Source organism: Nannobrachium achirus, assembly GCF_963921795.1.
Source record: "Nannobrachium achirus genome assembly, chromosome: 14".
Taxonomy (NCBI): Eukaryota; Metazoa; Chordata; class Actinopteri; order Myctophiformes; family Myctophidae; genus Nannobrachium; species Nannobrachium achirus.
In genome coordinates this window covers 40,703,561-40,718,979 of record NC_137821.1, presented here as the reverse complement: position 1 = coordinate 40,718,979, position 15,419 = coordinate 40,703,561, and the positions used below count along the sequence as shown (strand labels likewise).

Sequence of the window (15,419 nt, the reverse complement as noted above, 5' to 3'; positions counted from 1 at the left end):
GTTTAAACATATTCATAGCACCAATTGTTTGTATCATGGAAATAACAAAAACTTCCAATCAATTGTGCCATTCATGTCAATGCGGAAATGGCTATAATTGTCTTATGTGATGGGCCTTTCTCCTCAAAATGCAAACTTCTTTTCTCCTTTTTTTTCATTATTTTATAGCATTGCATTTTAAGTAGATTTTTTTTATTAGTATTTTTTTGCCAACAAACTTTTTTTTATATATTTTTTGCCTCACAACCCATACTATGTCTACAATTAGGTTTTGAAAGACTATCGCCATTCAAAATCAGACTCATTAAGAAGAACTTTTCACACTTGTGGGGAATTGATTTTTTCCCTCCTTTTCGTTTAAAGAAAGCTGCACGCATTCTGTACTACACATTCAGAAAGGCATCCAGGCTATTTAAATTAACTCAAATACCCCACATCCCTACGCTGATTTTCTGAACTGCAGATGAAAAATGGAGGATGCAATAGCAGTCGTTTCACACATTATGAACAAGAGCAGCTACATCACAGTTAGGTCACAGAGATGGCTGCAGCTTAAACTAGAAAAAGAGGAGTGAGACTAGTTAAGACAAACACACATGCACAACAATTCGGACACCACCACCTACCAGTATCCCTAGTTCAAAAGTTGGGGGAGGAGGAAAAAAAAGTGGCAAGAAAACTGACAAAACAGATCATCCCTAATAATAACTGTGAGTCTTGAACAAAGATCAATGTATGGAAGAATTAACTGAAACAAATCTAAAATGCATGTTCTCACATGGCATCACGCAAAAAAAACATGGAGAACATGAGTTTTTCTATTTTTGCTCACTTATTTGTTGATCTGATTGTTGATTACACAATGTTTTTAAGTTAGTAAATGAAACTCAGCAGGGTTAGGGTGGGTTGTGGAGGGGTGCTGCTCAGAACAGAAGCCTACGGTAGGTGATCTCGATCTGAGGTACCCCTGAATCTTTGCTGGTAGAGGTCCAGTCACACAAAAAAAAGGAGAGGCACTTTCCTCTCAATGACATATGACAGGCTTCCACTGCAAAACTGGAGTATTCAAATGTTGCTTCTCCCTGTACAGCAATACAAGATGAAATTACATTAAGCACAAATTATTTTAACCAAAAAAAGAAAAACATTCAGGGGGGAGATTTCACCCAGGATGTTTCTGATGCAGACTAGTAGAGAGTATGCAACCTTATGGACATTTTTGGTAGCATAACCCATTCAGGCCGGGTACACATTTTAGTGTATGGGAGGGGCTTACAGTACATGTACAGTATGTTGCAACATATTTGTTTTTGTAGGCTAAATTCTGATTTAGGCCCAACTATAGGTTAGGCCTAAATGGGATAAGGAAGCTCAGGGGAAAGAAATTCACTGCAATGCAGTTATACCACATTTGTAAATGTGTAAATACAGTGACCTAATCATCAATAGGAATGCCATTGCACTAATTTAATGTTATCATAGTTGTCATCTTTACCTGTACACTGAGATGCAGGGAAAAGGGGGGAACACAGCGTGTTCTGCCACCAGGACTCATCTTGCTGGTCGCTCGCTCCTCCATGTGAACTTAGGTTCACAGGGAACTGGGGAAATGAGGGGAGAGAAAACGTCAAGTGATTTACAACAGAGAGAATCTGAAAAATCTGTATTAAACAAATTATTTTACAGACAAATTATGGGTGAGCGATATGGTGAAAAATATCGTTGAGACGATACAATGTCTCCACAATATACCTTTTCAGAGATATCTTATATATTGTGATACAATGAAGGAGAGCCTGATAAAAAAAAAACTCTGTTGAATTGTTAATACAGAGATTCATTGCAGAATTGATTTAAATCTGCATTTTGGTCTAAATCAGTAGTTCTCAAAACTTTTAAATGTCAAGGTCTCCACTTAACTCTGACAGAATACAAATGAATCCAAATGTACCCTTACAGGTCCATTTGGTTTCATTTGTATACTGTCAGAGTTACATACTTGTAAGGGTCAATTTAGACCTCCCAAAAGGATCTTTTTTCTTTTAGTTTTTGTTACCTTGTAGGTGGTTGTACTGTTAAGTAACTTGAAAGAATCGTGATAAGATTGTGTATCGTGATACCGCTTGGAAAAATATTGTGATATTGTGGTTTTCCATATCGCCCACCCCTAAGCCAAATTATACAAAAAGTCGTTAATCAACATTCTCACACACTTTAACAAATTAAAACCATAATTGTTTATCAATTTGTACCTCCGCAACATCTGCAACAAAGTCACAGGCAATCCCATACTTGGGGGCTGGACCTGACGGGGCGCATATACAGGTCTCCTCGTCTCCTGGAGATTCCTCCTTTCGAATCTTGCCGACAGGAACTTCCATCCGTCCGCCTGCGCTTGATGCAGCTGCGGCCATTTCGCAGTCTAAGCATATCTCTTGCTCAGCTATTGGAAGGAGAGCACTGGAGCCCTCCTGTGAATCCAGAGAGGTCTGGGCACTCTTCTCCATGCCAGACTTCTTTAATCTGGGTAAGAATTTACCAGATTCCAGTTCTGACTTGCCATAATAAGGGCCCTCACATTCTGCATCCTCCTCCAGAGGTTTGAGGTCCGCCTGAGGATCATCAAAGACGTCCACCGGCGCCAGGACGGGAAGACGTATCTCCTCTTTTTCAGACTCAGCCTCAGAGTCACTCCCCCCACCAGGAGACAGCTCCGAGGCCGATATTGGTCGGAAATGAGTCCTGGGGGAAATACGGATGGCCCTATACTGAGTCCGATTGATGCCATACAGTCGTGGGTGGAAGGCTTCGTTCTCAGAGTCGGAGCACAGTATCGATTTGGGCTTGAACCCCGGGCTGAATGAAGCCATGTCCTCAGGCTCAAAAGAACACTCAACGTGGAGGACTTGCGAGAAGGGATTGTTCAGGCTGAAGGATGAGAACGGGTAGTCTAAACCTCCTCGTTCATCGCCGTGGAAGCCCCCAAGTAAATCTTCATGGAAGATGAAAGAAAATCCCTTATTCAATGCGTCCGCACCTCCTTTAATGGCCTGGTCACTTTGCCCAAAGGAGACGAGCGGCCTCCACAGGGGCCTATGTCCAGGGGCGAAGCAGCTGCCGGCGTTCATGAACACGTCCGTGCCAGTGATGGTGACCATGTCCGTGCCGGCAGCAGATGCGGCTGCAGCAGCACACTGAAGCAGGCTGCCTTGCGTTTCACTGGGCGGCACGACAGCCCAGTTCTTGTCGCCGCTCAGCGTCTTCAACTCTCCATACACCCCTCCCAGGATGAATGACGTGCTGTCCTTGTCGGCGTTCATGTCCCAGGGCTTGGACGGAGTCATGTAATCACCAGCACCGTCTACCTTGGAGAGCTTGTTTTTGGCTAGGCCCTGCTCCTCCTTCTTGCTCTCCCACAGGTGATACTCGGACCGCTGCACAGCTTTTGTCTGGGGACCCTGGGCTGGACCTCCTTTTGCGTGCACCTCAAGACAGCCGCAATGGTAGCTGCTCGCCTCCTCGGAGAACAGTCCCTCGCTTGACTTTTCTGCCCCTTGCTGTGACATTTCAGAATGGCCATCTCCAATCGCAGTCCAAATATCCTTTATTATCCCTGAGCTGTATTCATCACTCTGTTGGTTTGTGTTGTCTGAAAACATGCCAGTGTCATACTGTTTGCTTTCATCCTCTTCCAAAGCTATGCCACAAATAGACTCCAATTTAGATTTCTTGGTTAAGGTCTGAACTTTGACCTCTTCACACTGACAGCCAGTGTCTTCCTGCAAAAACTCCAGGATTTCTTCCTCTAGATAAGTACCAGAGAGCGGCGGGATTATACAATTAATCTCTTCATTGCCAATTTGAGCAGGATCCTCCATTTGAGCATTTCCTTGCTCGTTGTCGGACCGCGTCTCCTCCGAATGTGACCATGGACTACAGGTTCGCGTCGAAAGGTTTGAACAGTGTTCAGTTTCATCAAAGGCACTATTTTTGGTCCATATCAGCAAACGAGACTGCTTGTTTGAATGTGGATCAAGACAGCTACTTGAATCGGTGTTGTTTTCTTGACCAACTGTGAGTGAGTCGCGGGGAAAGGGAAAAGTGGGGCTCTCGTACTGCAGCTCGAAAAGGGAGAAGCAGGACGAGCTCAGACCGGGTGGTTCACTGGCCGCTTCAGGGACATGTGCCTCCTCCAGGTCTCCGGATAACTTGCTCAGGGTGAACGAAACACTGTCTAGCAGGGGGGAGAGCCGAATGGGAGAATCTCCTACAAAGCTTTCTCCGTCTATGTCTTCAGAGCTAGAGGGTGAATAACATCCCCAGACTTGAGCTATGTTTTCAAGATCCTGCATCAAGAATCCTTCGGATCCTGAAGCTTCCTGTGAGTCTGCCCTTATTGCACTTTCCCCTTGCAGCTCAAGGCCATCTAACACTAAACAACATTCTGCCTCAAGGTCTATTTGCTCATTGCTTTTCTGTCGAATCATGCTCAGGATTCGACTCTCTTGTATCGAGTCTGAGGCACTAGTATCCAATATGGATTGATAAATGTCAACTTCATAGAAGTGAGTGAATTCAGACAGATGCTCATCATCTAAATCTTTACTATCCTCTGGCTGAGGGCAGCTTGAGGTCCCAGTGAGTTCGGCAGCTTCTTCCTCTGCGTCGACCAGCCCTTCCACAAAGTGCCCGTCCACAAATGAGCCTGCTGCTAGGTACGTCCTCTGGTAGTTCTCGTTGGCAATGCAGATTCCCTGGATTCTCTCTGGAAGCCTTTCCATGTCTGTAGACAAGGTGAAGTCATCTGGAGAGTCCGCCTTACGATACGTTGTCTCCAGCTTACTTCTTCTGCTACTGAAGGGTACAAAATACTCTGTGATGGGCTCTGTGTACCACAGGGGCTCCTCCATGTACTCATTTTTGGCCTCAACGCCGGGCTCTTTTACTTCCCCCCAGCCTGGATCTTTACGAATCTCCTTCAGCGGTCTCTTCCCCTTCTTATAAAGCTGTGAATGTTTGGCAGGTCCGCCAGTGGTGCTGCTGCTGCTGCCTCCTGTGTTCCTTCGCTCGTCTTTGTCGATGACCTTCAGAGCTAGCTTTACTTGCCCGCTGTTGCGCACTCTCTTGCCCTTTACTGCCTCCCTGGACTTGTGCCTGATTCTAACTGCCTTGCTGCTGGATGATTTGGAGTCGCCTTGGTTCCCACTTGAGCTCGAGCCTGCCTCACTAGAGCCCGACGACCAGGAGCGGGGCCGGTACTTGCCCTCAGACCTGTGTCTCGTCTGTCTCTTGGAGTAGACGGTAGATCTGTCCTCCGCTGTCGAGGCGCCATGGTATCGGTTTTCTTTCTCCTTCTTACTACGTTTTTGCTGGGCCCTCTCGTTGCTGGCGGCGGCGTTGCTGCTTGACTCTGGGATTCTCTCCTTCACAGCCTCACCATCACTATTGCAATCTTTTGGGGAGGAGGTGTCTGTGCTGGTCTGTGGCGCAGCAGAGGAGGAGGAACTGGAGTATGCGCAGGCTTTAGCCTTGTTCCACACCGTCATGATCTCTTGGAGACAAACAGGTTTCTCTGACAAAGAAGGAAAGGCTTCATAGTACCTAAAGCCACAAAGAGAGAACCGTGAATGAAATGCAGTGGTATTGATAACAGTACATGGCCATGCTTTATTTCCAGAAGTATTCACGACCATGACATTTTATTAACACTGATAGCCATGATGGCGCTTACATTTCAACCTGATCCTTTGATGAGGGGGACTCTGCTCGTTCTGGAGACTGAGAGCCATCAGATTTCTTCCTGATTGGTTTTTCCTCTGCAGAGACATTGTAGAGCAACAACGTTACATATAAGGCAGGGTATTATGTCATGTTCTCTCACTAGTTAGAAGTAAAACGTTTAGCATTAAATGTGCCAATAAACAGGATCAAATCAAACCTTTCTGTTTGTTTTGGAGGTCCTTGAGTTTGGAGCATAGCTCCTCCACCAGGCTCTCAATTCCAGAGTTCTGTATAGAAGAAGGAAGGAACGAATCAATCATCTTGTATCATTTGCTAACCGTTAAAATGTCTACTCCTAACTGTACTTTCAGACAGCTTTAACAGCCCTGCATGGCCAGATACCTGTAATAGAATTAACCATTAGTTAACAATGTCCATCCTGTACCATTTGTGAAACGTTAAAATGCCTCCTCAAAAAGCTGAACGTGTCTCCTCTGTGTCGTCTGCAGTCGTGTGCAGACCTGACTGTAAACATTTGAGTGCTGAAACCAGTTGCAGTCGCCGAAAATGTCTTGAATTAAAAATATAGTGGTGTAAAATGCCACTAATGCCACCATATTAAAATACGAATAAAGAAGATTTAGAAGCTTGCTGGCTTGCTGCTGGGCAACAGAAAATAGCAAGCCTATTTTCTAAACCCAAGTAAAATGTATGTACTTCTAATGATGATCTATCCGTGCTTCTTTTTCATATCAAGGTACTATAATAGTTTAGATGGTTTCATTCATTTTTATTTTTTATGTATTGTGTAATATAAAAAGTCTAAAGATTTAAAACAGTTAACTTTCTTTCAGACACATTTTCTACATGACTATAACCATATTATAACCATATAAGATGAAAAACGAGTTAAACGCTGCACTTTGTCAAAAATGACATTATGACTCTGTGGGACTCGTAAAATGTCCCTGGGACCCATCCGAAAAACCATCCTCGGGTGCCAGGACCCATTATTACATCAAAAACCTAGCAACATCACTGGTATAGAGTAGACTAGACACAACTCACAAGTACCAACGGCCCTGCGTCAAAGTAAATATGCAACGTCAAAAGGTACGAGTGGATGTTTCAAACATCTATCCCATCGTAAGATTGAAAGGAATGGCGTAGACAGAAATCAAACCAGCTGACTTCAGAGAGCTTAGACACGCTCTACCATGACCGTGTGTTAAATTTAGCTATGGGAGAGACATGCCATCAAAAAAAAAGAAAAAAAAAAGGAAAAATTATTTAGAGCCTCAGCATGAAATTTAAACATGTAATATTTACTACAATGTCTTATATATCCCACCGCTTTCTTTAAAGTTTGTTATGTATTGCATAAAAAGAAAACACATGATCCTGTTTTTATGTAAACAACTAGGGTCACAAAGAAGTAAGGCAGCCATGTCCAAACGCTTCCTCAGACTATGTAGGCACTGCCAAAGCTAACATGCTCGTGGGATAGCCATCAACAACATAGCGTCATAGCCATGTTCTCAAGTACCAGCTCAGCCGGAATCCTCAACCAACACGTGCCGTTCCCCTGCCGGAAAGTATGATTTCTTACCATGCCGCTCAGTGAAAAGCAAAGCAAAGTTTTCTCCCATGCCCTGCCGTTTCCTCTTGCATCGTTGTGCTAATGCCGGTCAGCTGACAGGCCGACAGCGGCTCTGCTGCTCACTGCTGCAATCCCGTGCAGGGTGTGCTGGTTAAAAAATAGACCGCAGCGTCCAGTCCCCCGAGAGGGGCGCACACTCCTTACTCCTCCTCCAACAGACCCTTCCCCCTACACACCCTCCAGCTCCACTACGGACTGCCTACCATACTACTGACACACTCACTAGAATGTCAGCAAATCTCTTTTCTTCCCCCTTTTTTTTTACATAGAAGGGTATGAAACAATGCAAGTTTCTAATTCTCATCATCGCTTTGATGCAAAAGACGCTAGCAGGTCATACCATATTTCACTGGAAAGAGTAATTGTTAATAATCAAATAAAACTTTATTCAGCTGACCTTTTTATAACCTTGCCAGTGATAACGAATTAATTATATGTCTTGACAATCTAGCACAACAACACCCAAATGAGGCGACCCGTGTAATGAGGTCATATGAAAACCCTGCAAACATTATGAAGGTCTTTCCCTAGTTCAACCACTTAACCTCTCAAATACGCTCAGCTTTAGGCAGAGACTATTCATCATAAATGCAATTACCATCTGCAATTATTATAATGCAATTACAAACTGCATGGATGAACATCAATAAGCAACAATTCATACATACAGTAGCATGTTCTGACAGAAATACATTTTGACACATTTCACATGAGTCCTTTCTCAATTCTTAATGCAATTCATAAAAGGTCTGATGCAAGATGTGGAAGATCACTTGCCCAAGCTTCAAACAAACAGGCCACAGCCAATTCAATTGTAATGTTAGGAAACGAAAGGACAACATGACACCCAAAATCTGAATATAGAAAGCAGGCATTGACACTAAGGCTTGCCCACCTGCCCTCGGCAGGTAAATAAAACGTCAGGGCATTTCAGGTTGCCCGACAGGGCTCATTTGAGAGGGGACACAAATGTCTATAAACACAACACGAGATATCTGTCTAAACACCTGAACGTGGCCAGTGCGCAGTGTCTTCTGGTCTGTGGAATGTAAAATAAGAGCTCTATTTACCTATAATGTGCTGTTTTTACTGTTGCTACATTTAAAAATATAAAATAACAAGTGTGAAACCATAGACGTATTCAATCATAGCTAAAGTATTTGGTATTTGGATTTGGAGGTTAAAATCGTACCTATCATTTTATAATGGACGATTTACTTTTCGGGCAAGTGGGCATTACCTTCGGGCAAGTAGAACATGACTTGTACTTGCCCGATGGGCAAGTGCCTCTGAGACCTTAGTGTCAACCCCTGGAAAGTATTGATTATTTATATCTCCGTAAATACACAGATATGTAAAGTGTAGCCAACTGCTGTCTTCACAATCAAGACAATGTGCACCAAACTATGCACTTGACAGAACATACTTAAACTTCCAAAGTTTAGGACAAAAATAGCTGAAGTGATTCACAACAATGTTCTATTTGTCCAATTTTGTGGTGGGACAGATGATGGGGGCCAGCAAACAAACACATTGAGAAAAAGAGCTGTAAAGAATATAAACTAAAACATGGGTTAGTTTTTGAGCCTCTGTAATTTGCTTTAGCTTTATTTCTCTTTCATTTCCTTTTTACTGAGGTCATATTTTGTCTCTCAATGTTTTGCTTTGTTTTGTATTTCGTGTTGTCTTTGTAGTCTGACTGACTGTATGACTGCATCACTGTGGTGCCCACGTTAAAAAATAAAGTATACAAAAGAAAAAGGGTGTTTAACTGTACATGTACTGTACAACATTTTTTATTGTATTGACTATACTTGTACTTTTCTCCATTTTTGTCTAATAATATATTCAATCAATCAAACTATAACTATTTGCTATTTGGTTTTTTTGGCATAGTTGTATCCCTACTTCAAACTGAGTGGAAATATGGCGTATGGACCATGTGAGTGTTTTTTCTTTTTTTGTCTGTGGTTGCCTAGAAACCACTACCGTCATTTCATGACTGTGCACCATCTTGCCATTGTATCTTCATGCCCTGCAGGTTTTTTTCAACCCCACGTGAATATAGCACATTAATGGGGTTCAACACCAGGGCAGGACCATACTCACTTCATCAGATGCAGAACGCAGGCATTGCACAGCAGCTTGCTTCTTCATTTCCTCCAGGCTCAGGTCCGTCCCTCCTCTCTTCTTACTCTTGCCCCATTTCTTCCCGGTTCCCTTCTCCCAACCCAAGAAGATGTCATTTTCCTGCCAAATACAAAGCAAAATCAATCACTCATTAAGAATAAGCTACTGCAATAATATACACATACATTTCAGCTATATCATTAAAAAAAGAAAAATAAATGGAAAAGAGAAAAGTAACTAAAGTTAAAAGAAGAGACAATGCAATATTTCCTAAATATTAACACAAGCATGCATACTCATAATGCAACACACAGATGACAAGCGAATTCAAGGGAATGTGTCCTAGTGACTGCCGGGACCCACCTGGTCCTGCAGGTCATAGTCATAACTGTCATGCAGGAGAAGGCTAAGGACATAGCGGGTGTAGATCATGGCGTCAATCCCGCATTTCTCGAGCTCCTGGCCCAGCCAGCTTTGCACTGGGCCCAGTGACTGAAGCAGGGACATCTCTGAGGTAGGCAGGGGGCCCACGGGAAGGTTGGGGTGAGTAGACAGGTTTGCAGGAGGAGCGGGACCGTCTGAATCGGCGCTCACTGGGCGCATGGGACCTCAGGTGTTGGCCATTTTGAGGTGGCGCAACATCATGACAGGTTGTTGATGTAGGGTGGTGGGGGGGGGTGGGTGGGGAGAAGACAGGCAGAGCCTATCTGGATGATGGGGGTCACTCCAGCAGGACGCCCTGACGGGGCTCTACATGGGGAGGCATGTGGGATGCTCCGTTTCCTTTCTGCTTATTTTTTTTTAATTGCTTTTAGCAACAAAAAAAAGGTAAGTTTACTCGTCAGGCATGGTTTAGGCTGATGAAAGCCATCAAGCTCTTGTGCAAAACACAAATTGTGTTTGCGTCTCAGTTAGAGGGGTCCATTGTGGGGGTACAGCGTACTTCTCCGGCACGACCTGAAATGGAAAAAGAAGACTTTCGTCACTTTAAGTGAAACATTTTCGATTTCAGAAAACAGTATCCCACAGCACCAAAATACACTCAATGACCTCAGTTGTCCAAAAATGCCACAGAAGAACGGCAGAAAATAGGATTGCCAAGGTATTCCAACCAAGTCACCAGTTTCAGCAACAAAAATCATATTATACTTTACTGTTATAAATCTGGATGACGACGGCCCTCCTAGAGCTGTCAACAAGTTATGTGCCTTCTGCTGAGTCCCCAATGAGTTTTTGATGGCAGTTGGGTTGATAATGCCACTATCTGACATGAGTAAACTAGTAGGCTCCTAGCAGACAGAGCATACGCTCTGTTACAAATGAAGCTAGCAGCCATAGAAGTGGAATGAACAGTTAATTCTCTGGCATTTTGTTTTAAAATGCAAATTTTGGTCATGGGTGGTATGGCCGACTTGGAGGTTAAATAGGATGTTACCATTTATGATTTGTCAAAATGCCAGTCTACTAAAGGGTTAAGCGTCTCATTTAAAGGGATATTTCATCAATTTTTTAAGTTGCTCGATTAAGTATTAACTCATTGAGTGCCAATCCCGAACTAGTTCGGCTTTATTAGCGTATCGCAGAGTGCCGATCCCGAACTAGTTCGGCTTTAAAAAAAAAAAAAATTGAAAAACTTTTTTTTTTGATTGGACCCCATCAAAATCTGGTGAACATGATTTCAATCGCGATTTTGCATGTTCCACCCCCATACAACCCCATCTAACATACAGGGCAGCCATTTTTGTTTACATAACATGTAAAACATAATGGCTATTATCTCAAGAATGCCTGAACGGATTTCCAATCGGATTTTTTTGTTTGAAAGCTGTGAACAAACTGCACAAATCCACTTTTTAGAGCTCATTCTTCTCTGTTTTTTTCCCATGCATGAGGTGTGCAAGGTTTAATCATGGCTAAGTTGACGAAAATAAGGCTTCTAAAATGCTTGGTAGCCAATAGCTAACTTCAAGCTAACTTCATCCTCTTCCTGTACATGCACAAAGGAAAGTGTTCAGGCAAGTCATGGCTGCAGGGCTTCTGCATATACCAGCATATCTCTATGGGATTTTCTATGGCCACTGGGCGCCCTCTAGTGGTGAAAGGGTGGCACTAAATGAGTTAAGATATAATTTGATCATTCCTTTCATCAGACACGCCCCCTTCCTATAAAAACCCATAGTAACTTCAAACTCCATTTTAACCACGGTGATAGATTCATCAAAAACACCCGCACTTGGTTCTGGTGACTCAAACTGTCCTCCTAATACGCGACAACGTGAGCATGCCTTTTTTTTTTATTATTATTACTTTTCATTTATTTGTATTTTGTAATGATTTATTTGAAAAAAAAATACAAAAAAATAATTATAAAAAAATAAATGAAAAGGGTAATTGGAGGAGGAAAAAAAAAAAAAAAACAGCCTGCTCATGGATTAGGAGGACAGTATGAGTCACTGGAACCAAGATCAGGTGTTTTGATGAATCGATTATGTTAAAAAGAAGTTTGAAGTTACAATGGTTTGTATTAGCTCTGGTCCATCGCGTCACCTCCCGGTGACGCTCTGACAGACCCGTTGGGAAATGGCTAGACTCCAGTATCTCAGCCCCTCCGAGCGCTCAACATCAGTCAAAATAAACAAAACTATTTCACTGCTCACCAAACCAAATGTAGTTTTGCGTTGTTGAAAGTCTATTCCCCGCGGTGGTGAACCCCTCAGCACCCCACCTACTCTGTAAAATACATTATTTTTGGCATGAAATAAAGTGCATCCAACTCGACCGCCGCTTATTTCCGGGTTGTGAACCATTGTATCTGCGGTGGCCGCTAGGTGGCTCGAGGTGGGTGCGTTTTATTTCATGACAAAAATAATGTATTTTACAGAGTCGGTGGGGTGCAGAGAGGTTTACCACCGCGGAGAATAGATTTTCAACAACGCAAAACTACCTTTGGTTTGGTGAGTACTGAAGTAGTTTAGTTTATTTTGACTGATGTTGAGTGCTCGGAGGGGCTGAGATACTGGAGTCTAGCCATTTCCCGACGGGTCTGTCAGAGCGTCACCGGAAGGTGACGCGATGGACCAGAGCTAGGTTTGTATAGGAAGGGGGTGTCTGATTAAATAAATATCAAATATCTAAATACTGAATCGAGCAAATTAAAAAACTGTCACATGTATTCCTAAAAGTCTGATTAGACAAACTTTTTTTTTTAAAGTGAAGTATCCCTTTAACTGAAAATACTCTAAAGTATAATACTTGTATAAGTATATTGAGATGTGAAACTGTGCAGGTGCTGAGAAAACAGGTCTTTCCAACAAGGACCTGTATAAATAAGTTGTCAATGTCATTGTACTTCCCTCCTACAGAGTGACAACAGACAGATGTACTTTACATGAAATGTACAAAGTCAACGGTAGCATTTTTCAGTCCAGACGCGCTGTGGAACAGTGTAGTCGAGCATAAAGTCAAAATAAATGCTATTCTAATATACATATATCAAAGTTTTGTAGGCAGCACAGTAAGACCACTGGCTGTCAAATGCATCTGTGTTTCATAGTGCCTGTACTGTAGTCGGTGGATTAGGCAGGCAACCAACGTGAGGAGCAAATGGAGGCTGCACCCATCCCATTGGCTGACGCCCGTGTCACTCAGCGGTGGCATTTTACGAGCTACCAGTTACAGGCGTCGAAAGGGCACAGTAAAGGCGCTTTACCCGTTCCATGACCATATCGGTTCAACTGTCAAAACCGGCGATTGCGCACGCAGAACGCACACACATTAAATTATGACAATTCTGATCATTCTACCCTCAAAGTGCACCGCCACCACACCTGAAAGGTTGTTCAATAAAATCCGAATAATATGTAGTATGTCATATTGTTATACACGGGCTATAACCTACAACTCCAACTTGTTCTGATCATGGGACACAAGGCTGGCTCTGAAGCATACAAGTTCAACCAATGCAAAAGACTGTAGTTATAACACATTAAATAGCCATGTCTTATCAAGAAAATAAGACAGCATAATGCATACCCTCAGCTACTACCTAGCATGGGCATTTACGATAAATATGTCAAATGCGATGAAACTAAAGCTGATGTTCACTCGCTAGGCTTTTGGGGGTCCAGTTAGAACGGTATATTCGGGACACTTAACTCAACTGACCTGAAGAATCACAAGCTAAACGCATTCATAACATGATAACTACAACGCCAGTTATCATTAAACCCAACAACAACAGTCAGCTAGCAGTAAGCAGCGGGTCGGCAAGGTTAGCTCAAGCACCGACCTTTAGCTTAACGAGCTAACCGCAGAGAACGGGCTCATTACAGTGTCATTGAACGTAACGATCACAACAAACAGCCTTCAATGAATCCAGTAAATAAAACTGATGGCAACAAACATTCGGGGTGTTTTCATATGCAATGTAATCGAACACGTAAATAAATAACGTTGACATTAAACGTCGGGATACTTTGGGGCAGGGGGCTGCAGGTGAAACGAACGGCAACATTACAAATAACACGGACGCTTCTGCGTTCGTTGAGAACGACGGAGCTAGCGTTATTAGCACGTTAGCCGCCGAAAACAGCCGATCTGCAAGCTCACGCGCGTCCCGTGCTGGCGTAGAGTCGTGAGCATATAGATCTGCCCCCGCCCCACCGCGCAACACCACGGTACGGTACGACTGCACGGGGTTTAAACATAAGCGAGCAGCAACCAGAGATAGCATCGAGCCGAGCGGCAGCTCAGCTCAAACCGACAACAACATGCAAACTACTCGTTCTTCTAAACACGGCCCTGTTCCTTGACATGAGCAAAACTTCCAAATAGAGATAAATAAAACATGGCACCTTGCATTAGCTATAATTCTTGCCGGGGTTGTTGTGGTCGTTAGACGGGAGGGAGGGAGCCGGTCCGGGGCAGAGCGGACCAGACCCGGCCAGCCAGCCGAGCGACGGTGACCGACCGTCCGCTAGCTCGCCTCGGACGCTTTCCCTTCAAAAATGTGCGCCATTAAACCGTCCCAACCGGCTTAAAAACAAAAACCAGCCCGTCCCCTCCCTCCCTTCACCCCGCCGGTGTGCGTTTGTTTGTTTGTTGTTATGTTCGCTTCTTACCTGCCGTTTAGTTGAAGTAACGAGGAGGAGGAGAGAAGGAAGGGGGAGCGGTTACTTCTCTCCCGCTGCCGCCGCCGCTGTTCCTTCCGAGCCGCCTGAGCTCCGGCGCTGCGGTAACATCACGTATCATGGACGCCAGCGACCGACCGACGACGGGCAATGGCGCTGTTTTTTAGTTGTGATGTGTGCGGTACGACGGTGTCGCTGGGCTTCGGAAATCGCCGATCTACAAGCTTCGCGCGACGCGTCGTTCGCCTGCGGGTCGATGATGTAGATCTGTTGAAAGGGGAGGGGAGGAGGGGGAGTTTGGGTTCTTTATGGCGTAGTGACACTCGCGAGATCGAGCCGTCCCAGGCAGTTGGGGGAAACTGGACGACATTCCGGCTCCTAATGAGAAGGGTCTCCCTTTGGGTTTATTCGCGGTGACGGTACACACACACACACACACACACACACACACACACACACACACACACACACACACACACACACACACACACACACTAAACGTTTAAATACGATAAATAGTTTTATTTATAAAGTGGATGCAGATGGCATGCCATAGCCTAAAAAAATATTTATTTAAAAATAAATACATTTTTAGGCTAATATTAGGCTAATTTTTTTCCATCTAGATACCTCTTTCCAGTTTCCATACAGTATGATTTGATTGTCTTGTTGAGTTGAAATAATGTAGGATTTATTTATTTACTATTTAAAACGCTAATAATATAGCCGTCCTCCTGAAATCTCACCATTAGGCCGAAGTTTAAATACAAAATGATCAA

At 43.7% G+C, this 15,419-nt stretch overlaps 1 protein-coding gene across 1 annotated transcript; it reads right to left on the bottom strand.

Moving 5' to 3' along the window:
* Nucleotides 1-956: 956 nt before the first annotated feature.
* On the bottom strand, nt 957-14,781 carry kiaa0232 (KIAA0232). The gene is made up of 8 exons (XM_080742103.1): nt 14,632-14,781; nt 9,875-10,468; nt 9,491-9,631; nt 5,939-6,008; nt 5,732-5,816; nt 2,253-5,601; nt 1,496-1,601; nt 957-1,082 (listed from the first exon to the last, which is right to left on the bottom strand). The coding sequence occupies exons 2-8, from the start codon at nt 10,112-10,114 to the stop codon at nt 1,066-1,068; spliced, it is 4,008 nt and encodes a 1,335-aa protein (XP_080598229.1). The 5' UTR covers nt 10,115-10,468; nt 14,632-14,781; the 3' UTR covers nt 957-1,065.
* Between the last annotated feature and the right edge of the window lie 638 nt (nt 14,782-15,419).